We start from the raw sequence: 26,353 nt of genomic DNA on the forward strand, positions 1-26,353 counted from the left end.
AGTTTTTACGAAATGCATACGTGAGTGAGAAAATGAGTAATTGTAATTGATTCTAGAGATGAGCAAGCGCACCAGGCGCCAGGAAAAGCTGGGCGATTGGATAAGGACATATGATTAGGTTGTATGCTGTGTTAGAAAAAGACATCGAACAATTGGCGTTTCCATAGAAACAAAGAAATATGGCCGTTTGCGTCCGACAATAGGAATATAATCAATAAGGAGAAATGACGTTAAATAATGCCTTATATATCAAGTCACAACACATAATGGTATATAGCTGTGCGCCTGGTCTTCCCAGACAAGTGTCTTCGCCTTGTATGTAGCATTATAGATTGACGCGTAGGTCGCCGATCGTTTGTAATGGCGCTGACAGATCACTTCCACATGTTGACGCGTATAGCTCCGCAACAGAAAATAGGTCATGTAACAAGTGGTCGGGAATATACAAGCTATATCATTAAGACGTTTGATTCCATGATAATTTCTCAGAAAGCTGTTTTTGAGGCTTGTTTTCGACGATGATTTTGGCGAGGACGAAAGGAAATATATACACTTTGGTTCATCACTGCTAAAGTAGCATTGAAGTGAGAAATTAATGCGAATTTCGTTTGTTTTGAAAAAATCCCTACATCCTAAAGGCATGGAAACTGATCAAGGCTCGGATCTCGATGTAAACAAACAAATACACATAATACGTTTAAGTTTCTCTTTGTTTCCTGATGTAAGATACCCGGTACTATCTAGCTTGGCTTTGTTCCTGTGGTATAACACGTGGTACTATATGTGGTATAACACGTGGTACTATCTAGCCTGGCTTTGTTCCTGTGGTATAACACGTGGTACTATCTAGCCTGGCTTTGTTCCTGTGGTATATAACACGTGGTACTATCTGTGGTATAACACGTGGTACTATCTAGCTTGGCTTTGTTCCTGTGGTATAACACGTGGTACTATCTAGCCTGGCTTTGTTCCTGTGGTATATAACACGTGGTACTATCTAGCCTGGCTTTGTTCCTGTGGTATATAACACGTGGTACTATCTGTGGTATAACACGTGGTACTATCTAGCCTGGCTTTGTTCCTGTGGTATAACACGTGGTACTATCTAGCTTGGCTTTGTTCCTGTGGTATATAACACGTGGTACTATCTAGCTTGGCTTTGTTCCTGTGGTATAACACGTGGTACTATCTAGCTTGGCTTTGTTCCTGTGGTATAACACGTGGTACTATCTAGCTTGGCTTTGTTCCTGTGGTATAACACGTGGTACTATCTAGCTTGGCTTTGTTCCTGTGGTATATAACACGTGGTACTATATGTGGTATAACACGTGGTACTATCTAGCCTGGCTTTGTTCCTGTGGTATAACACGTGGTACTATCTAGCTAGGCTTTGTTCCTGTGGTATAACACCGAGTTATGGTACTACTAAGGCAGGTAATCACCGAGTTATGGTACTACTAAGGCAGGTAATCACAGAGAGGTGGTACTACTAAGGCAGGTTATCACCGAGTTATGGTACTACTAAGGCAGGTAATCACAGAGAGGTGGTACTACTAAGGCAGGTTATCACCGAGTTATGGTACTACTAAGGCAGGTAATCACAGAGATGTAGTACTACTAAGGCAGGTAATCACAGAGATGTGGTACTACTAAGGCAGGTAATCACAGAGATGTGGTACTACTAAGGCAGGTAATCACAGAGATGTGGTACTACTAAGGCAGATAATCACAGAGATGTGGTACTACTAAGGCAGGTTATCACCGAGTTATGGTACTACTAAGGCAGGTAATCACAGAGATGTGGTACTACTAAGGCAGGTTATCACCGAGTTATGGTACTACTAAGGCAGGTAATCACAGAGATGTGGTACTACTAAGGCAGGTTATCACCGAGTTATGGTACTACTAAGGCAGGTAATCACCGAGTTATGGTACTACTAAGGCAGGTAATCACAGAGATGTGGTACTACTAAGACAGGTAATCACAGAGTTGTGGTACTACTAAGGCAGGTAATCACAGAGATGTGGTACTACTAAGGCAGGTAATCACAGAGATGTGGTACTACTAAGGCAGGTAATCACAGAGATGTGGTACTACTAAGGCAGATAATCACAGAGATGTGGTACTACTAAGGCAGGTAATCACAGAGATGTGGTACTACTAAGGCAGGTAATCACAGAGATGTGGTACTACTAAGGCCAGGTATCACGAGTTATGGTACTACTAAGGCAGGTAATCACAGAGATGTGGTACTACTAAGGCAGGTTATCACCGAGTTATGGTACTACTAAGGCAGGTTATCACCGAGTTATGGTACTACTAAGGCAGGTAATCACAGAGAGGTGGTACTACTAAGGACAGGTAATCACAGAGTTGTGGTACTACTAAGGCAGGTATCACAGAGATGTGGTACTACTAAGACAGGTAATCACAGAGATGTGGTACTACTAAGGCAGGTAATCACAGAGTTTAGTACTACTAAGGCAGGTAATCACAGAGATGTGGTACTACTAAGGCAGGTAATTACTTATATATGGTACTACTAAGGCAGGTAATTACAGAGATGTGGTACTACTTAGGCAGGTAATCACAGAGATGTGGTACTACTAAGGCAGGTAATCACAGAGATGTGGTACTACTAAGGCAGGTAATCACAGAGATGTGGTACTACTAAGGCAGGTAATCACAGAGATGTGGTACTACTAAGGCAGGTAATCACAGAGTTATGGTACTACTAAGGCAGGTAATCACAGAGATGTGGTACTACTAAGGCAGGTAATCACAGAGTTATGGTACTACTAAGGCAGGTAATCACAGAGATGTGGTACTACTAAGGCAGGTAATCACAGAGATGTGGTACTACTAAGGCAGGTAATCACAGAGATGTGGTACTACTAAGGCAGGTAATCACAGAGTTGTGGTACTACTAAGACAGGTAATCACAGAGTGTGGTACTACTAAGGCAGGTAATCACAGAGATGTGGTACTACTAAGGCAGGTAATCACAGAGATGTGGTACTACTAAGGCAGGTAATCACAGAGATGTGGTACTACTAAGGCAGGTAATCACAGAGATGTGGTACTACTAAGTCAGGTAATCACAGAGATGTGGTACTACTAAGGCAGGTAAATCACTAGATTACTGGTACTACTAAGGCAGATAATCACAGAGATGTGGTACTACTAAGGCAGGTAATCACTTAGATATGGTAATACTAAGGCAGGTAATCACTTAGATATGGTAATACTAAGGCAGGTAATCACAGAGTTATGGTACTACTAGGGCAGGTAATCACAGAGATGTGGTACTACTTAGGCAGGTAATCACAGAGATGTGGTACTACTAAGACAGGTAATCACAGAGATGTGGTACTACTAAGGCAGGTAATCACAGAGTTGTGGTACTACTAAGACAGGTAATCACAGAGTTGTGGTACTACTTAGGCAGGTAATCACAGAGATGTGGTACTACTAAGGCAGGTAATCACAGAGATGTGGTACTACTAAGACAGGTAATCACAGAGTTGTGGTACTACTTAGGCAGGTAATCACAGAGATGTGGTACAACTAAGTCAGGTAATCACAGAGATGTGGTACTACTAAGGCAGGAAATCACTTAGATACGGTACTACTAAGGCAGATAATCACAGAGATGTGGTACTACTAAGGCAGGTAATCACTTAGATATGGTAATTCTAAGGCAGGTAATCACTTAGATATGGTAATACTAAGGCAGGTAATCACAGAGATGTGGTTCTACTAAGGCAGGTAATGCAGTCTAGGTCAGGTAACTACGATTTAGAGAGGTTAAGTGACTACGATGTAGAAAGGTCAGGTGGCTGTATTGTAAACAGGTCAGGTTAAAGGTCAAGTGAAAGGTCAAGTGACTGTGAATGGCAATGTTAGGTGACTGATGTAATGAGGGCGGGTACTTGATGTTCGGGTGGATATGACGTAGAGAGGTCAGGTAACTGTAATAGATCTAGAGCAGCCGTATGCCTGTGTAAACACCTTGCAGTAGCGCGAGACATTCCAACATTGAACATGTGCTAAAAATCTGGCGTTGCCATGGTTTTGTGAAAAGGTTGAAGTAATGTTGAATTTCTTGGCAGCAGTTTGTCGCGAGAGGAACATTTAGTTCACACGAGATTGAGTAATTGTGGAGTTACAATGCTGGATCTCTCGCATCACGTTCGTGTGGACCTGTCAGTGAAAACAATTAGCGAGAAGAAACAAATGTGCATACCAATCATTATCCATGGAAGCCCGTCAACATTCACTGGATTGTAGTACCCTTTAACCTCTCAATAATCAGCGCAAGTTTAATCCGTCCACATTTAGAACATCACATTTAATGGATAATAGGAAGGATGTTCACTCGAGAATTAAGGGTCCTTTTAGTTTACAAACATACACTGGATTAAAGTTATTTACCCTCAACAATTTGTTGATTATTGTAATGTTGAGAATGTATAATGGATTCATATGGCCTTTTAATGTTCAAACATTCGGTGGAGTGTATCCATTGTTAATCCTTAGAACCCTTTCCATTCTTTGAACTTTAAATTGCTTAACGTTTAAGGGTTGATAGGACCTACACTTTTTGTATTAACCTCCCAACATTCATAGTTTTATAGCGATTCACCAGCATTTGGTGGTTTATTGAAAAGTTTATGTCAGTTATAGCAATTACTTCACTGTGATATGCAGTGGTTATAGAAGATTGAATCCTTCAGCATTCTGTGGAACATAGAAAAAGTCAACCCCGTATCATTCAATGGATAGTAGGAAATGTTAACCCACCAACTGTAAATGGATTATTGAAATGTTAACCCGTCAATTATTAAAATTCAAGCCACCAACGTTGAATATTCAATATTCAATAATATTCAAAGAATTAAATTGTTAACACGGTAATGCGTATTGGATTTTTAAGAAACTCGGACGGGAAAATTACCGAATTTCGGAAGTCGTTTTGATACATATATTGTACCCGCTGTTTGATATTTTGTCCTTTCTGAGAAAGGATGTTTATCAGACATATAAAATATAGGTGCTCAATTACATATTGTATACTGAGAATGCTGACAGGAACTGGAGACATTGGCTGATGATCTACTCAGACTGTTGTCTTGACATTTCACTGGTGACTCGCGTCTTCATTCAAACATTTTCCGCTACACACCGACTTAATTTACTACTAACAGAGCGGCTAATCAGAAATTTTGTCATAGAAGTTGTCATATCATTTAGACAACGAAAAGAGGGAAGAATTCTGTTTGATTTTTCAAAACTCGTGTACAAGTACTGCAAACTCTAGAGTCGCTTTAGGGTATGGAGAACTAATTGTAAAACCGGGTGTGTTTACTATATTCTCGGTAACAGCCTTGGAGTCGGTGTTGTTTAGAACAGACATACATCCGTACCTCGTTGTACCAGGTGGAGATGTGACCTTCCGTACCGATGATGTATTGAGATAGAAGTTAGTATCATAGAGATAACACTAACTGGAAATCAACGTGTCGCCAAACACTAATTGGACATCAACGTGTCGCCAAACACTAACTGGATATCAACGTGTCGCCAAACACTAACTGGACATCAACGTGTCGCCAAACACTAACTGGACATCAACGTGTCGCCAAACACTAACTGGACATCAACGTGTCGCCAAACACTAACTGGACATCAACGTGTCGCCAGCTATTCGGTGACCCTTTCTAGGCCCATTGTTTAAAATAATATAAGCAATGTGCGCCGTAACAAATGCCTTATAAATACTTGAAAGGCTAGAAGTACAGAGTAAATGCTGAACCAGAAGATGTATTATTGTAGTTTCCGGCTTAAGTCCAGCAAACATTGTTCAAGTGTGTATAATGTTCTTGTACATAATTCGATTCACTTTGAAAGTGAAAACGAATCTCCAAAAGCTATCAGAGGAAAATGTATCTTCTCATCTTGTACAGGTAAAATAGAAACAAGATCACAAAGCGAACAACATTCATTTCATCATATCTAATTTCACCTTTACCGAAATGGTGCTGCCAAAAAAGAGCTTACTAAGTATACATTAGACGTTTCCCTTGTGAAGATTATGATAATTGGACCTACCATGGACAACACAGCTTTTATATTTACAAATAGCCATGTAAGACGGAGAAGCACTTAGCCGCAGGTAAAACTGCAGCCTTATCATCGATTACAGATCTGGAAGTGCAATCTGCTACAGGTATATACACCTTCTAGGTGGTTTACAGTAGTACGCCGGTAAACACCTAGAAGGCGGTTTACAGTAGTACGCTGGTGTACACCTAGAAGGAGGTGTATACTATTAATTTGTTTACTGGGGCATGCCATTAATCTGTTTACTGGGACATACCATTAATCTGTTAACTTGGGTGTTCCATTAATCCGTTTACTGGGGAATACCATTGATATGTTTACTAGTGTATACCATTAATCTGTTAACTTGGGTATAACATTAATCTGTTTACTTGGGTATTCCATTAATCCGTTTACTGGGGTTTACCATTAATCCGTTTACTGGGGTATACCATCAATCTGTTTACTGGGGTATACCATTAATCTGTTTACTGGGGTATATCATTAATCTGTTTACTGGGGTATACCATTAACCTGTTTACTGGGGTATTCCATTAATCCGTTTACTGGGGTATACCATTAATCTGTTTACTTGGGTATTCCATTAATCCGTTTACTGGGGATTACCATTAATCCGTTTACTAGGGTATACCATAAATATGTTTACTTGGGTATACCATTAATCTGTTTACTGGGGTATATCATTAATCCGTTTACTGGGGTTTACCATTAATCCGTTTACTGGGGTATACCATCAATCTGTTTACTGGGGTATACCATTAATCTGTTTACTGGGGTATATCATTAATCTGTTTACTGGGGTATACCATTAATCTGTTTACTGGGGTATATCATTAATCCGTTTACTGGGGTTTACCATTAATCCATTTACTAGGGTATACCATAAATCTGTTTACTGGGGTATACCATTAATCTGTTTACTGGGGTATATCATTAATCTGTTTACTGGGGTATACCATTAATCTGTTTATTGGGGTATATCATTAATCTGTTTACTGAGGTATACCATTAATCTGTTTACTGGGGTATACCATTAATCTGTTTACTGGGGTATATCATTAATCTGTTTACTGGGGTATACCATTAATCTGTTTACTGGGGTATATCATTAATCTGTTTACTGGGGTATACCATTAATCTGTTTATTGGGGTATATCATTAATCTGTTTACTGGGGTATACCATTAATCTGTTTATTGGGGTATATCATTAATCTGTTTACTGGGGTATACCATTAATCTGTTTACTGGGGTATACTAACAATCTGTTTACTGGGGTATACTAACAATCTGTGGTATACTTACAATCTGTTTACTGGGGTATACTAACAATCTATTTACTGGGGTATACTAACAATATGTTTACTGGGGTATACCATTAATCTGTTTACTGGGGTATATCATTAATCTGATTACTGGGGTATACTATGTATATAATTGATCTGTTTAACAGAGTTATACCATTCATCTGTTTATTGGTACCCTGGCTATTGGTGTCTCATTGACACCCGTTCTCATGTGACCTGACTGACATGCTGATTTAAAACCTCTAAAATCAGAATAAAACCTTTATATGGATATGATATCCGATTGTTGATAAACAGACAGACAGCTATACAGAGTCTGTCAATATGGGGCAAGTATGCCATAGTGGGATTACAACCACTGTTTTTAGACATTTAATAAACGTTTCATAACATGATTTTGGAGGCAGTAATACGTAGCTGAAAAATGTCAATTATAGAAATAGTCTATATAAGTGTTGTTTGTACACCAGAATGTTCTCAGAACATTAACTGAAACAATATGATGATAAACAAACATATTGATATGATAATCCGGCCATTGACAAGGGATATGTCCCACCGTCATCATGTCGGTAGAAATCCGACAATACACGGTGAATGTTTGTATTATGTCAACTACGACAGCTGGAATGCACGTGTGTGCATCTTGTTGAAAAAGTGGGTAACCTGCATGTTGAACTGTGAGAGATGGCGGTCGGAGATGCTGGCAGTGCTGCAGTTAGATTCCTCCTGTCGCATATCTGTGTGGCAAATTAGACTGATACAGCTATAACACACAGAACATGCCGGGTGACACGCGACCCCGGCGAGTGAGAACTCCGGTGGACCTTCATTATATCAACTTTATTTTTTTTTTACAACAATTGCGAAACAAGTTATATTAACTTACATTAATCACGCTTGTTAGCCCGGATGGAAGAGCGCGAGGGGTCTTACTGTGGGAGGAAACCGGAGTACCCGGGGAAAACCCACGTGGTCAGGCAGATGACCCCATACCTTTTCACGTCCGATCGGGGAGTCGAACCCCGGCCGCTTAGGTGAAAAGCAAGTGTGTGCCACCCGACCTTCATTGTACAAATCTTTCGGAGATACTTCGGTAAAACAGAACATGTATTTCATTTTCTGGGTAATGGTTTTATGCAGAAGAAAATAGCAAAGGCATAGCATACATTTTATTGAATGTTCATGTTGATTTAAAAGCAAATACATCTGGGGAAAAAATTATGATAATACTGAAACACTTCGGGTTCTATAGCTCTGGGTAGGAGTTTGTGTGTGTGAGGTATAAATCTAAACCATATCTGTCGTCTGGTGTGTGTGTGTGTGAGGTATAAATCTAAACCATATCTGTCGTCTGGTGTGTGTGAGGTATAAATCTAAACCATATCTGTCGTCTGATGTGTGTGTGGTATAAATCTAAACCATATCTGTCGTCTGGTGTGTGTGAGGTATAAATCTAAACCATATCTGTCGTCTGGTGTGTGAGAGGTATAAATCTAAACCATATCTGTCGTCTGGTGTGTGTGTGAGGTATAAATCTAAACCATATCTGTCGGCTGGATGTGTGCGAGGCATCAGACAAGGAAACATGTGTGTTATGTACTTGAATGTGACAACCGCACGCGAGCCTTCTCTCTTGATGTCTTTTCTAAGCATGTTCTGATTATCTGATAACTGTTTTTCCATTGTGCCACTATAGAGTTCGGAGTATATATGTACAATACGGGAAGGGCACTATTATCATATACAGTGTATGATATACAAGTACATGTATATCATTGGCGTCTGTGCAATAGTCCAGAATCGGCCGAGTACAATAGAACATCGATCGATTACCGGTATTGAGGGTCAAACATTCTGGATTGTTGCACAGAACCCCCATGCTATAATTATTTTATTACATAATTCACTAAAACACACTTACAATTACTGAAATCTCGACTTTCCTGTAGGCCTAGAAGTCGCCCTGACTGTCGTCTGGCAGTGTTGACATCTGAGTGACTAAGACGCTTGAAAGGGTAGGACTAAATTGCGAAACGTCACGCGGTGTTCGATAGTTCGCACGTGACCATGCAATAGTTCAGTTTAGCCGTGCACAGTTCAAAATATAGCTTATGCGTATAGGTATGGAAAATCAAACGCATTATGTAATAAACATATAAATACAATGTATAATGTTCCCTATAACATTGTACACGTGCGGAATTAGATTTTATTGGAATGTTTTAGTTGTGACGTACACATGCTATGCTTTACTTAATTGACGTATATACCATCGGTACACCGGAAGCGGATGTGTGGCACAACGTTTGATGGGAACTCCGATAAAAGTTGCTACACTGGAATTTACAGTTGAAATATAGTCTATACAGAATCATTAAAAAAGGTAGTGAACACATCACAATTTCTATGACGGTAGATTTTCGTTAAAGGCCGAGGCTATCCCCGGGACGATGTAGTGGTACCAATGTTAACGCCGAGACCACCCCCAGACGATGAGCCGTGTGAATGTTTGTGATGTAACAAAGCTATGTTACATATCCACATTGACGTCTGGTCCGTGTTACCTACGTGCACGTGGAGGCGACTTTTATACGGCATGAATTGCTCAATGTTCGGTTATATTCAATTCAACTTAATTAGCGTATCTATGATAACAATAATTTAGTATTGTTTAACGTCCTATTAGTGACAGCTAAGGTCCTTTACCGTGTTTAACGTCCAATCAGTGACAGCTAAGGTCCTTTACCTTGTTTAACGTCCTTTACCTTGTTTAACGTCCTATCAGTGACAACTAAGGTCCTTTACCTTGTTTAACGTCCTATCAGTGACAGCTAAGGTCCTTTACCGTGTTTAACGTCCTATCAGTGACAGCTAAGGTCCTTTACCTTGTTTAACGTCCTTTACCGTGTTTAACGTCCTATCAGTGACAGCTAAGGTCCTTTACCTTGTTTAACGTCCTATCAGTGACAGCTAAGGTCCTTTACCGTGTTTAACGTCCTATCAGTGACAGCTGAGGTCCTTTACCTTGTTTAACGTCCTATCAGTGACAGCTAAGGTCCTTTACCTTGTTTAACGTCCTATCAGTGACAGCTAAGGTCCTTTACCTTGTTTAACGTCCTATCAGTGACAGCTAAGGTCCTTTACCTTGTTTAACGTCCTATCAGTGACAGCTAAGGTCCTTTACCGTGTTTAACGTCCTTTACCTTGTTTAACGTCCTATCAGTGACAGCTAAGGTCCTTTACCGTGTTTAACGTCCTTTACCTTGTTTAACGTCCTATCAGTGACAGCTAAGGTCCTTTACCTTGTTTAACGTCCTATCAGTGACAGCTAAGGTCCTTTACCTTGTGTAACGTCCTATTAGTGACAGCTAAGGTCCTTTACCGTGTTTAACGTCCTATCAGTGACAGCTAAGGTCCTTTACCTTGTTTAACGTCCTATCAGTGACAGATAAGGTCCTTTACCTTGTTTAACGTCCTATCAGTGACAGCTAAGGTCCTTTACCGTGTTTAACGTCCTATCAGTGACAGCTAAGGTCCTTTACCCTATATAGATTATCACGATAGAGTATATTTGTAGACCATACAAGTAGTATGGGCGTCTATTTAACCCCAACCTGACCAATGACGCGCTCAAATGTAGGTCAAGTTAGGGTTAATGTAGGTCAGGTTGGGGTTAAATAGACGCCCATACTACTCATACAAAGTCTATGTGCCTCCTCCTCAGCTCGAATCACTGTTTCATGTACAAGCAGATGTTATTGTAGAATTAAATAGACTTCCAATCTGAGAGTAGTACTTATTTCTAGCGGATTGGGAACAGTGAAAAAGGGAAATGTCACTTATCCTCCAATGAATTGCGGGTTCTGTTAAGTCATTGTCCGTTTGTAATACTACTAAACCTGCCCGGCCAATCAAACGTTCTGATATATTAAGAGGCATACTATAAAACATGGTCTGGTCTAGACAGGTCTGGTCCCAAATTTAAGTCTAGGCTGGTCACATCTTATGTTTTTGGATATCATATTGATCAGTAGATATCATCATATCGGCAAGATACAATTCTCTCTGGCATCCACTAAGATTTATCTTGTTGTTGCTTTTTTTATATACAAATAATGTATTGACCCTTTCACTGTATTGACGACGATTCACCATAATTGCTTTTTGATAAAGATAATAAATACGGCGTCAATTTTTTGTCAAATTTCATGTGCAGTTTTGATTGAAAAATCGTCATTGATATGTCGAGTTCATAGTAAGAATAGTATAACCACACATCAACGAAATTGTTAATGCTTTAACGACAGGAACATCTGGTTTCTTCAGTGAGCAGTGTTCAAGTCTTGTTTGTGCTCATTTCTTATTTTCGTCCCCTTTATCTGAGTTGGTATATATCTATGTGTTTAGGTAGATTTATTTTCTAATTACCTGAGTTAAGATATAACTATGTGTGTTTAGGTAGATTTATTTTCTAATTACCTGAGTTAAGATTTATTTATGTGTGTTTAGGTAGATTCATTTTCTAATTACCTGAGTTGGTATTTATCTATGTGTGTTAAGGTAGATTTATTTTCTAATTACCTGAGTTAAGATTTATCTATGTGTGTTTAGGTAGATTTATTTTCTAATTACCTGAGTTGGTATTTATCTATGTGTGTTAAGGTAGATTTATTTTCTAATTACCTGAGTTAAGATTTATCTATGTGTGTTAAGGTAGATTTATTTTCTAATTACCTGAGTTAAGATTTATCTATGTGTGTTTATGTGGTATTATTTATTGGCTGGGATGGAATTTACCCATGTTTAAGTAGTGATTTAATGACATGTTTTGAAGTCTCACAAAATAATATCTATGAATAACAGCAACCACCATTGAAACATTTAATCATTAAAGATAATTTTCTTGTGAGATTCAGCTTCTGGTCGCTGTTTAAATCTAGATGATAGTGAAACTCTCTTCGCCACAACAACCATAACAACTGATGTTAGCAGCGTCTATACAACGTGCCAAACAATTATACAAAGTGATTTGTCCCGTATGGGTATCCATTCCGCTCCACACTGCCCCACAATAATTTGGCGTGCTACGTAGACATAAATCATCGGACGTTGACGTGAAGAAGATAGTTATGGAAGCCAAGGGGAACACAAATCAAGCTAAGCACTTCAAATTGACTACAAATCCCCTTTAGGGCCAACAATAATCGCCTAATTAGGACAATAAGAAAGATCTCGCGGTGAATCAGCTCTGCCGTAAAACAACGTATCCCGAACGTTTCATTGTTTTACCTCGTAATTGGCCAGCAGCAAAAAAATGATACGCCTTGTTATGGGCGCGATTCACATAAAATCTTTCGGGAGCCTGTGTAATCGAAATGACTGACTATAAATGACCTCCTTTTTCATAACACTTTTCTTTGAAGCCTGAAGTTTTCGCCGAAGGACTAATTCTGTTCGAATTTGTTATTCTGAAATTAGAGCAAAATACTGTTGCCTCGATCTCAGATACAACTCATTCTTGTTTCGTTTATTTCATTATTTTCTATATTAATTTTTTGCAGACACCTGAAGAAATTTGTTGGGATAAATTAGGCCAGGTACGGTAAGGGTGTGCGTTTCTATTGAACTAATACATTTTATAGAAAGCTCAAATATAACATATTCCCAAACTTGCCTTGGTTAAATAGAAATGAAACCACAAGAAAAAATGGTCATTTGGAGACTGTTTGTAACTGGTGAATGTATAAACACTACACTACACAAGGCAATCTTGGGAGCGCTCCAGTGTACATGTGTGTACGCCAAACTGAACAACACTAAATGTTACTGGAGAATGTCTTATCGTTAGATTATCTGAGGAGATACTTCCAGAGAACGTCAATCAGTTAGTGTAATATTTCTGGATTACGTCCCTTAGTTAATGTAAATATTTCTAAATTACGTCCCTTAGCCAATGTAAAATACTTACGTCCCTTAAAGAAAAGTATTACTGAATCACGACCCTTTTTACGTAAAATACTACTGGATTATGTCCCTTAGTGAAAAATAATTCTCGATAATTTCCTTTACACTGTGAGATAACGTCCCTATGTCAGTGTTAAACACTGTGAGATAACGTCCCTATGTCAGTGTAAAACACTGTGAGATAACGTCCCTATGTCAGTGTAAAACACTGTGAGATAACGTCCCTATGTCAGTGTAAAACACTGTGAGATAACGTCCCTATGTCAGTGTAAAACACTGAGAGATAACGTCCCTATGTCAGTGTAAAACACTGTTATATAACGTCCCTATGTCAGTGTTAAACACTGTGAGATAACGTCCCTATGTCAGTGTAAAACACTGTGAGATAACGTCCCTATGTCAGTGTAAAACACTGAGAGATAACGTCCCTATGTCAGTGTAAAACACTGTTATATAACGTCCCTATGTCAGTGTTAAACAATGTGAGATAACGTCCCTATGTCAGTGTAAAACACTGAGAGATAACGTCCCTATGTCAGTGTAAAACACTGTGAGATAATGTCCCTATGTCAGTGTTAAACACTGTGAGATAACGTCCCTATGTCAGTGTAAAACACTGTGAGATAACGTCCATATGTCAGTGTAAAACACTGTGAGATAACGTCCCTATGTCAGTGTTAAACACTGTGAGATAACGTCCCTATGTCAGTGTAAAACACTGTGAGATAACGTCCCTATGTCAGTGTAAAACACTGTGAGATAACGTCCCTATGTCAGTGTTAAACACTGTGAGATAACGTCCCTATGTCAGTGTAAAACACTGTGAGATAACGTCCCTATGTCAGTGTAAAACACTGTGAGGTAACGTCCCTATGTCAGTGTAAAACACTGTGAGATAACGTCCCTATGTCAGTGTAAAACACTGTGAGATAACGTCCCTATGTCAGTGTTAAACACTGTGAGATAACGTCCCTATGTCAGTGTAAAACACCGTGAGATAACGTCCCTATGTCAGTGTAAAACACTGTGAGATAACGTCCCTATGTCAGTGTAAAACACTGTGAGATAACGTCCCTATGTCAGTGTAAAACACTGTGAGATAACGTCCCTATGTCAGTGTAAAACACTGTGGGATAACGTCCCTATGTCAGTGTAAAACACTGTGAGATAACGTCCCTATGTCAGTGTAAAACACTGTGAGATAACGTCCCTATGTCAGTGTAAAACACTGTGAGGTAACGTCCCTATGTCAGTGTAAAACACTGTGAGATAACGTCCCTATGTCAGTGTAAAACACTGAGATAACGTCCCTATGTCAGTGTAAAACACTGAGAGATAACGTCCCTATGTCAGTGTAAAACACTTAGATAACGTCCCTATGTCAGTGTAAAACACTGTGAGATAACGTCCCTATGTCAGTGTAAAACACTGTGAGATAACGTCCCTATGTCAGTGTAAAACACTGTGAGATAACGTCCCTATGTCAGTGTAAAACACTGTGAGATAACGTCCCTATGTCAGTGTAAAACACTGTGAGATAACGTCCCTATGTCAGTGTAAAACACTGTGAGATAACGTCCCTATGTCAGTGTAAAACACTGTGAGATAACGTCCCTATGTCAGTGTAAAACACTGTGAGATAACGTCCCTATGTCAGTGTAAAACACTGTGAGATAACGTCCCTATGTCAGTGTAAAACACTGTGAGGTAACGTCCCTATGTCAGTGTAAAACACTGTGAGATAACGTCCCTATGTCAGTGTAAAACACTGTGAGATAACGTCCCTATGTCAGTGTAAAACACTGTGAGGATAACGTCCCTATGTCAGTGTAAAACACTGTGAGATAACGTCCCTATGTCAGTGTAAAACACTGAGATAACGTCCCTATGTCAGTGTAAAACACTGTGAGATAACGTCCCTATGTCAGTGTAAAACACTGTGAGATAACGTCCCTATGTCAGTGTAAAACACTGTGAGATAACGTCCCTATGTCAGTGTAAAACACTGTGAGATAACGTCCCTATGTCAGTGTAAAACACTGAGATAACGTCCCTATGTCAGTGTAAAACACTGTTAGATAACGTCCCTATGTCAGTGTAAAACACTGTGAGATAACGTCCCTATGTCAGTGTAAAACACTGTGAGATAACGTCCCTATGTCAGTGTAAAACACTGTGAGATAACGTCCCTATGTCAGTGTAAAACACTGTGAGATAACGTCCCTATGTCAGTGTAAAACACTGTGAGATAACGTCCCTATGTCAGTGTAAAACACTGAGATAACGTCCCTATGTCAGTGTAAAACACTGTTAGATAACGTCCCTATGTCAGTGTAAAACACTGTGAGATAACGTCCCTATGTCAGTGTAAAACACTGTGAGATAACGTCCCTATGTCAGTGTAAAACACTGTTAGATAACGTCCCTATGTCAGTGTAAAACACTGTGAGATAACGTCCCTATGTCAGTGTAAACACTGTGAGATAACGTCCCTATGTCAGTGTAAAACACTGTGAGATAACGTCCCTATGTCAGTGTAAAACACTGTGAGATAACGTCCCTATGTCAGTGTAAAACACTGTGAGATAACGTCCCTATGTCAGTGTAAAACACTGTGAGATAACGTCCCTATGTCAGTGTAAAACACTGTGAGATAACGTCCCTATGTCAGTGTAAAACACTGTTAGATAACGTCCCTATGTCAATGTTAATCCTCATAGAATATCGCTCGGTTCTGTCCCTTAGTGTTGAATGTCGCTAGATTACTCGGAACAGGTAATCCATCTCTCAGTTAGAGAAGACAAGAAGAGATGAAGCTAACGTGATGGTAAATATTACGTATTAGAGCTATAAATAACTTCTTTACGACTCATTAATCAGACTTATCTGTATTATGTGCTTCTGTTGCTTCAGATACTTAGCTTAATATTGTTTACACATTAAGTACAAATGAATGTAATATTTACCAAGTCCTCAAACAACATAGAACTCGGTAGCTTACTTACCTAACACACATCCACGAACTGGACGTGTACTGTACTAACGTCATACATGCATGCGACGTATCGGTTTGCATCTAGATTAGTTAAACCTTTTAACTGGTTTAGATTTTGCTGAATGCCACACATAGTTGATGTGATGTACGTAAAATAGGAACACTGTGGCGAAATATTACATTCGCTTATATACTAAATGATGATGTACTCGGTGTTTGGAGACAACTGTACGTGTGACATCGACTAAAGAAACAGATTTGTATAAGACTTGTCTCTTACATAAAATATTACAAAACATTGAAGATGAATGCCGTTTACTGACCACAACAATTGTTTGAGCGCTGAACTATCATCCTAAAGATGAAGCCGTGTTAGGTTTGGACCCTGACACCAACAGGGTCAGGAAATCAACACGTTTTTAAAGCATATGAACAATTATATAAAATAAATTATGAAAAAATCTAAAAATGACATAAAAACAGAAAAGTGGTTACTTATATTGTTGTGGAGTCGTCCAAGCCTATCGACATTGTTTTGTTAATGATTTATTTTGTCACATGGGTACGATTTATACATATAATCACAAATTTAGATAGTTAATTACATATTTAGGCACAAGGTTACAGTTTAAACAAAGGGTAACATATTTAAACACAGCGTTGTATATTTAGACACATGGTTACATATTTAGACATAGGTTACATATTTAGACACGATATTACATATTTAGACACCGGATTATATATTTAGACACAGGTTACGTATTTAGACACAGGGTTGCAGATTTAGTCACAGGATTACATATTTACACACCGGATTATATATTTAGATACAAGATTACATATTTAGACACATACTTACATATTTAAACACAGGGTAACATATTAAGACACAAGGTTACATATTTAGATACAAGATTACATATTTAAACACGGTAACATATTTAGACACGGAATTATATATTTAGACAAAGGGTTACAACTTCAGACACATAATTACATATTAAGACAGAGGATTACATATTTAGGCACATGGTTACATATTTAAATACATGGTTACATATTTAGACACATGGTTACATATTAAGACACATGGTCTCGTTTACAATACGGACATGTTAACCCTCTCCAATGTTTTAAAAGAGCTGTCACTTTGTCACTGGAGATTGCGAAAATGTTCTGACAAGTTGAAAAGATCGACTAGGGAAACGTAAGGGCATGCCTTCATAGTCTTTGAAAGAATTAGATGTATTCATAACATCACGAATACTAAAGAAATGAACTGCACGTGCATTGGTGGTTAAAACACCATGTTATAATCGAAAAACCGATAAACAAGTAACCATTCGCCCCAGGTATTTGGTTTATTTGTATCGCCATAGCAAGCGTTCCTGGTATTAGGTATATTTGTATCGCCCTAGCCAGCATTCCAGATGTTTGAACCAAGTTTTGAATTTCCATTTTGTTCTATGTGAATACATTTGTATCGATAAATTATGGATTCTAAACAATCGCTGGTCGTAAACTGGATTATATCCCTGCAAAAAGATATAAATATTCAAAATATTGACTATTCATTCGGATTATAGTCCTGCCTAGCAATTTAATGAAGCCTAATAATGCATATTTATTGAATGCTTTTCCACGAGCTTTGTATAATAGTAACGTCATTTGAATTGGAGTAATTTTACTTCCAAAGGTTAGGTTGTGTAATTCGTATGTGTTTGTTCAATCTTCAGAGCTATGTGCTTTTTATTTAAGACTGATTAGTTAGTATGCTTACATGTTAGTCTCATGAAAAATGTCGTTATCAATTGAGAAATGAAATCTTCAATATCGTTATAATCTTTAGCATTAAATCATCAGCATTAACACATTATTAGCATATATCTTATTGTAAGTACTATTACATTGTAAGTATCATAACCTTGTTACCATCGTTACATTGTTACCATCGTTACATTGTTACCATCGTTACCTTGTTACCATCGTTACATTGTTACCATCATTACCTTGTTACCATCGTTACATTGTTACCATCGTCACATTGTTACCATCGTCACATTGTTACCATCGTTACATTGTTACCATCGTTACATTGTTACCATCGTCACATTGTTACCATCGTTACCTTGTTACCATCGTTACATTGTTACCATCGTTACATTGTTACCATCATTACCTTGTTACCATCGTTACATTGTTACCATCGTTACCTTGTTATCATCGTTACATTGTTACCATCGTCACATTGTTACTATCATCAGATTATCTTATTGTTACTGTCATTTTATTTATGTCATTAGTATTATTGCATTGCTAGTATTATAATTAAAGTGTCGGATTCACTGATTTTATCAGTGTATTTTTCTATTATTTAAAGTTTTGTAACATTATACCTGGATATATTTACTACCACACACTGTTACAATGTTTCGTTTTACTGTTTTAGTCACTTTAACTTAATTTATAACACTGTTTTCAGGTGATGAGTTTTAGTCACATTTAATTGGTTTATAACACTGTTTCAGGTTTTTCAACACGAGTGCTTATTTTATGATATTGGTTATGTGATATTTGAGGCAAATTACAGATATTAAGATTAAATGTCTATTCTAAAAATAATAAAATATATTTTGAGCTTAAAATTTTCTACATCATTGACAATAGTCAGCTGTTGAAAGTATCATCAAAGCAATGCATTGTTTAAAGCACAGAAAAACAGTTTTCTGAAAATTACGTGTTTGTTTTTACGTGAACCTGACAAAATACTAGCTACATACATGTACGTCATACATGTATGTTGTACTGGAGTGTTCACTGTGGTCGTCTCCCCACGCCTGATGGTCTCATACAGGAAACTGGTGTTTATTACAGTTTTATATCTAAATCGCCTCATTTATCATTGTTCCAATATTTGCACTAATGATGGTTTCCAAATTTTGCTACTTAGTATTGAGAATACTGATTTCCATTTCTCTATATCGAAACTCTTTTTCTAGCATGCCTCCCTCAACACCTTCTGGCATGTATCCATATTCCGGTCCTCGCATGCATGATCCGGCCCTACTTTATATTGCACTTATATCTTCTAAACATGTCTTGGTGATGACGTATTGACTGAAACAATAGTTAGTACCTACACTCGTTTTACGTTTTGAGAATAGTTAGAACATAGTAGTTTGATTAGAATATATACAGTTTTGAGTCGTTCAGACATTTGAAGCAAGTGTGTCTTTTCTCTTTTATGTTTTTGGACGTTTTTGACAAATAAATCTCGGGTAAAATACACACCACAAATTGTATCTTAAGACCAAAATATAAATAATGCACAAGTTATGCTTCTTAAGTTTAAATTCCAGAAAAAAATATGTATCGTTAACTGCATGGATTTTTATGTTTCATAGCATGATTTTTTCATAATGTACTGATTATAAATGAAATAGTATTTTTTAATTTGTGAAACAAAATAGACGTTCAAATACTCTCTTACTGAAAATGCTGAAATAATTCTTATTTTTCTTGAAGTGATTATGTACCATGTAACATTAACGAAGGCCTAATTTGTCACACACGAGTAGGAGTACAACTAACGGAATTTATCTCTAAACATAAAAAAAAATATATTTTGGCTTCAATAATAAGTTGACGACTTTTTAGATTCAAATATTTTGGCCGGAAAACATCACCATCAAAACACGGTATCAAGAACCAGTGTTTAGGTTAACATAGCTATGTACTTTGTATCTGTTAGTTTGTCCAGCAGCTGTTTTACAATAGAACAATTGACACATTTTAATCCCATTTATCCTTTGAGATTTCCGTACTAAATGTCCGTCAGTCATAACTAGTTGTTTAACAAACAACATCTATGGCAAAAAAATGTGTCTAAGAGTGCTACATGTACCAAAGTCCACCGGAAGTGACGTTTTATGTTTCCGAGTGGTGCCAGTACATTTACATTGGGCCACCGGACGTGACGTTTTGTGTTTCCGGGTGGTGCCAGTACATTTACATTGGGCCACCAGCAGTGTCGTTTTGTGTGTCCGTGTGCTTCCAGTAATTTACTGAGCGCCACCGGAAATGTTTTGTGTGATGAAGTGTACATCTGCTCTATACTTTCAGCATTTCTTGCAGCCTCTAACTCTGTCCTGTTGCTATACTCGGAATTGTTCGCACGACAACTAGTATAACCTTTATGGTAGTTCTGCGTATACAACACAAATGCCTTCGTCATGTCTCTAGTATTTCCCCCTGTCTCTAATTACATCACTCCCACTGTCTCTGACCGCCCTGTCTGTCTCTGACCGCCCTGTCTGTCTCTGTCTTTCTAATGTCCTGCTTGTCTCCTTGTATTCCAGAGGCGACACGTGTCGTAACTAACATTGCAGCTGTTAGAAGGAAGCAAAACAAAGGAAACCATCTGAATGTGACTAATCAATACAGATGTCTAACTATAGCCTTGTAGCTACCTTAACTTGAAAATAACTCCAGAACAATAATTCAATAAGCCGCCAACTTAATCAAATCATTGCACATCTTATTGAACGTTCTGAAGTTATTTTGTATGTTTCCACAGAATTCAAAGGTTTTTTGTCTCAAATTGCTTTCGTCATGTAGTTTTTACGCACATTTTCAGGTCGTGGCCATAGTATCTATCCTGTTCATCGTGCTGTCCACGATCGCCCTCACATTAAACACTATACCCAGTTTCCAGGGGGCCAACGGCGACAACGAAAAGTTAGCTTTGATTGAGGCGGTCTGTATAGGCTGGTTTTCACTCGAGTACCTGGCGAGATTTTGGGCGTCACCAAACAAATGGAAGTTTTTCAAAGGACCGTTAAATATTATTGACTTGTTAGCAATTATGCCGTATTTTATAAGTTTGGGTTTAACGGAAACGAATAGGCACACAACAGAGCAGTTTCAAAATGTTCGCAGAGTGGTGCAAATTTTCAGAATAATGCGAATTCTAAGAATTTTGAAATTAGCCAGGCATTCCACTGGATTACAGTCTTTAGGTTACACTCTACAAAGAAGTTACAAAGAGTTGGGACTTTTACTTATGTTTTTAGCAATTTCTATATTGTTGTTTTCGAGTTTGGCCTATTTTGCGGAAAAAGATGTAGAAAAAACCAAATTTATTAGTATACCTGAGACGTTTTGGTGGGCCGCCATTACAATGACGACTGTCGGGTACGGTGACATATTCCCGACGACCGTACCAGGGAAGATAGTCGGCAGTGTGTGTTGTATATGTGGTGTGCTAGTTATTGCGCTCCCAATTCCTATTATAGTGAACAATTTTGCTGAGTTTTATAAAGATCAGATGCGACGCGAAAAGGCGTTGAAGCGACGGGATGCTCTGGAAAGGGCCAAACGGACTGGTAGTATAGTGTCCTTCCATTCTATCAACCTCCGAGATGCGTTCGCACGTAGTGTGGACATGTTGGAGGTCAGTGTGACGAATAACAGACGGACGGGGGACAGCTGTGACAGCGAGGAGATGAAAGGCACAAGTCCCCCTCCCTACGTGATAAAGACTTTGGAGGAGTGCAAATCCTCCGAGACGGAACAGAGTGATACGACCAGTCTTCCGGGTTTATCCCATCCCAGCAATGCTAAGCTCCTCAACGACGATGACTCCATCGGAAGGATGACGTCATCACAACCAGCCCTTAATTCCAATGAACAGGTGAGTGGTATTTAATGGTAAAACCTGTATGAAACTGCATGGGATGCTTGCTTTTGGTAAGACATTCATTTTTTATCTTAAATTATATGTTTTCACAGTAATTTTACCTTTACCCTTACAAACATATATATCAATATAATGGTATTCAATATGATTGTATAAATGAAATGGTTAATTCATAATAAGTTTCTAATCCTGGCCATCAAAGGCTTATATATCACTGTTAAAAGATGATTATTAAGAAGTTGATAGGGAGTTTCGAACACTCTAACTTCCTTCACTAGCTGTTTATACTGTTCTGTTGGATACCGTCTCTATCATGTCCTGTTCTACACATACAATCTGATACTCCAACACGTATAGAAATACTAATGAAACATTGAAAATGTGTGAGTCAACGACAATCCAGTATTTATATTGTGAGCACTGACATGCGAATGTCAAGTTATTTGCAATCCCAAGTCCTAGATGTAAAAGGTCGGAATCGACATCGGGGAGAGATAACGGTATGTTTGTGTAGTGAAGGTATTCCTTAGCGACCAAACGTCTTCGTGACTGGGAATTGATTCAGTATTGTTGGCCCGGATTCTAGACGCTGATAATCGGAATAATTTTCTGTTGTTGATTTATAGACGTGTTTGAAGTAGGAAGTATCTTTTGTTACAACTTAATCAGTGTGCTTCCTGCATTATTTCTTGGTTAACTTGATAAATGTTTCCATTGCATCGACTAGTTTGTACCTCCGATCACCTTGCCTATGACGCTGGTAAATTGCAGAGTATGATGAACGGTCTAACATGACTCAGATGGCTTGTGTAAAATATCACGTGTTTGTCTTGTTGTGTCCGACTGCTACATCCAAATAAACATGTTTTGTTCCACACGTCTATGATATAATGTGGGGATATGTTCTAAAATCTTCAGAAACAAATGTCTGATATATCTGACAGTAATAGTAGGACAATATATGCTAGGCTATGATAGGAATACCTACCTTACAAGTGTATTGGTTTTTAGGAAAAGGTTCGTGAAATTGGAGTAACGTAATGATATTACAAAATGTGGTGTTTGCACGTGTATTGGAGTTTGTTGCAGCACATAGACAACAGACTGTAGTTTTATATCAATATAAACCAGCCTCATCCTTCCATCTACGCGGCAAATGTATTTGTGCTGTTTTTTGTGCAATGAAATGGTTTGTTGTTGTTGTTGTTTTTTTGTTTTTTTTATTTGTTTCCTTGACCTTGCACAAGTATGCTAAATAACAATGGACTACACACACATGATTCAACATGTTGCATGCATTTTGTACATTGCCACAGTGAAGTCCCATACTCTGTATTAGTTGTCGCCATACAATTGATGGACAAGTAAATAGATTTGTGATTTGCTTGAAATTAGACTCATAATTAATTAGTTTAAAACGCACAATGATGGATTCGTGCTACACGTCTCAATAACGCTTTTATTTTAATGATGTATCCAGCTTATATTGTACATTATTCATTTTACTTACAATAGATTGGAATTCATTTTCCTTAATTATCTCGTGTTTCTTTTTAAAGAGGGCGCTATATTCTGTTTTTTTAACGACAGCTACAATTTGAGGTCTTGTAATAACAGTTATAATAGTTGTCTCCTTTTGATTCATTTTAAACCAAAATGACCATCTTGCACTCATGCTCGGACACTTAGTATACTTCATTTTTCCAATCAAATTTCCTTTGCCCTCAGAATTCTATTAAAATGTACAAACCTTAAATCTATTGACCACGGTTTCAAATCTGCTGCAAATATAGCTAAAATTAGAACATATAATTAATATGATGTTAGCACATAGTTGTTGTTTTTTTTTTCTGTAATGTATGCATCTTTTTTTGTTATTTTGATTGATATGCTTTCATTGCTATGTTACAGGGATTGTATATGATTATCTTTGGCAATGCTAGCTTAATATACCATATTTTGAATATGCTAATACCACAGTTACTTTCTATACATCGATACACAACAGTTACATTTTTATACATTAATACACCGCAATTACATTTGTATACATTGATACACCACAGTTACATTTCTGTACATTGATACACCACAGTTACATGTCTATACAATGATACACCACAGTTACATTTCTATACATTGATACACTACAGTTACATTTCTATACATTGATACACTACAGTTACATTTCTGTACATTGATACACCACAGTTACATGTCTATACAATGATACACTACAGTTACATTTCTATACATTGAAACACCACAGTTACATTTCTATACATTAATACACCACAGTTACATTTCTATATACATTGATACACCACAGTTACATTTCTGTACATTGATACACCACAGTTACATTTCTATACATTAATACACCACAGTTACATTTCTATACATTGATACACCACAGTTATATTTATATACATTGATACACCACAGTTATATTTCTATACATTGATACACCACAGTTACATTTCTATATACAATGATACACTACAGTTACATTTCTGTACATTGATACACCACAGTTACATGTCTATACAATGATACACCACAGTTACATTTCTATACATTGATACACTACAGTTACATTTCTATACATTGATACACCACAGTTACATTTCTATACATTGATACACCACAGTTACATTTCTATAAATTGATACACCACAGTTACATTTCTGTACATTGATACACCACAGTTACATTTCTATACATTAATACACCACAGTTACATTTCTATACATTAATACACCACAGTTACATTTCTGTACATTGATACACCACAGTTACATTTCTATACATTAATACACCACAGTTACATTTCTGTACATTGATACACCACAGTTACATTTCTATACATTGATACACCACAGTTACATTTCTATATACAATGATACACTACAGTTACATTTCTGTACATTGATACACCACAGTTACATGTCTATACAATGATACACCACAGTTACATTTCTATACATTGATACACTACAGTTACATTTCTATACATTGATACACCACAGTTACATTTCTATAAATTGATACACCACAGTTACATTTCTATACATTGATACACCACAGTTATAGTTCTATACATTGATACACTACAGTTATATTTCTATACATTGATACACAACAGTTACATTTCTATACATTGATACACCACAGTTACATTTCTATACAATGATACACCACAGTTACATTTCTGTACATTGATACACCACAGTTACATTTCTATACAATTATACACTACAGTTACATTTCTGTACATTGATACACCACAGTTACATTTCTATACATTGATACACCACAGTTATAGTTCTATACATTGATACACTAGTTACATTTCTATACATTGATACACCACAGTTATAGTTCTATACATTGATACACTACAGTTACATTTCTATACATTGATACACTACAGTTATATTTATATACAATGATACACCACAGTTACATTTCTATACATTGATACACTACAGTTACATTTCTATACATTGATACACCACAGTTACATTTCTATACATTGATACACTACAGTTACATTTCTGTACATTGATACACTACAGTTATATTTCTATACATTGATACACCACAGTTACATTTCTATACATTGATACACTACAGTTACATTTCTATACATTGATACACCACAGTTACATTTCTATACAATGATACACTACAGTTACATTTCTATATACATTGATACACCACAGTTACATTTCTATACAATGATACATCACAGTTATATTTCTATACAATGATACACCACAGTTACATTTCTATACATTGATACACCACAGTTACATTTCTATACATTGATACACCACAGTTACATTTCTATATACATTGATACACCACAGTTACATTTCTATACATTGATACACCACAGTTACATTTCTATACATTGATACACCACAGTTACATTTCTATACATTGATACACCACAGTTACATTTCTATATACATTGATACACCACAGTTACATTTCTATACATTGATACACCACAGTTATAGTTCTATACATTGATACACTACAGTTACATTTCTATACATTGATACACCACAGTTATATTTCTATACATTGATACACCAGTTATATTTCTATACATTGATACACCACAGTTATATTTCTATACATTGATACACTACAGTTACATTTCTATACATTGATACACTACAGTTACATTTCTATACATTGATACACCACAGTTACATTTCTATACATTGATACACCACAGTTACATTTCTAT

The 26,353-nt window shown here is 37.3% G+C and overlaps 1 protein-coding gene across 4 annotated transcripts in view; it reads left to right on the plus strand.

The window, feature by feature from the left end:
• The window catches only part of LOC117325305 (potassium voltage-gated channel subfamily B member 2-like), a 184,738-nt gene that overhangs the window by 141,191 nt on the left and 17,194 nt on the right, over window positions 1-26,353 (plus strand). For all 4 annotated transcript variants that reach the window (XM_033881423.1, XM_033881425.1, XM_033881422.1 and 1 more), the window contains exon 3: window positions 21,031-22,086. In XM_033881423.1, coding sequence (XP_033737314.1) covers window positions 21,031-22,086 — 1,056 coding nt within the window. The remainder of the gene's footprint in view (window positions 1-21,030; window positions 22,087-26,353) is intronic.

The sequence above is a fragment of the Pecten maximus genome, chromosome 4 (assembly GCF_902652985.1).
Source record: "Pecten maximus chromosome 4, xPecMax1.1, whole genome shotgun sequence".
In the NCBI taxonomy this organism is placed as follows: domain Eukaryota; kingdom Metazoa; phylum Mollusca; class Bivalvia; order Pectinida; family Pectinidae; genus Pecten; species Pecten maximus.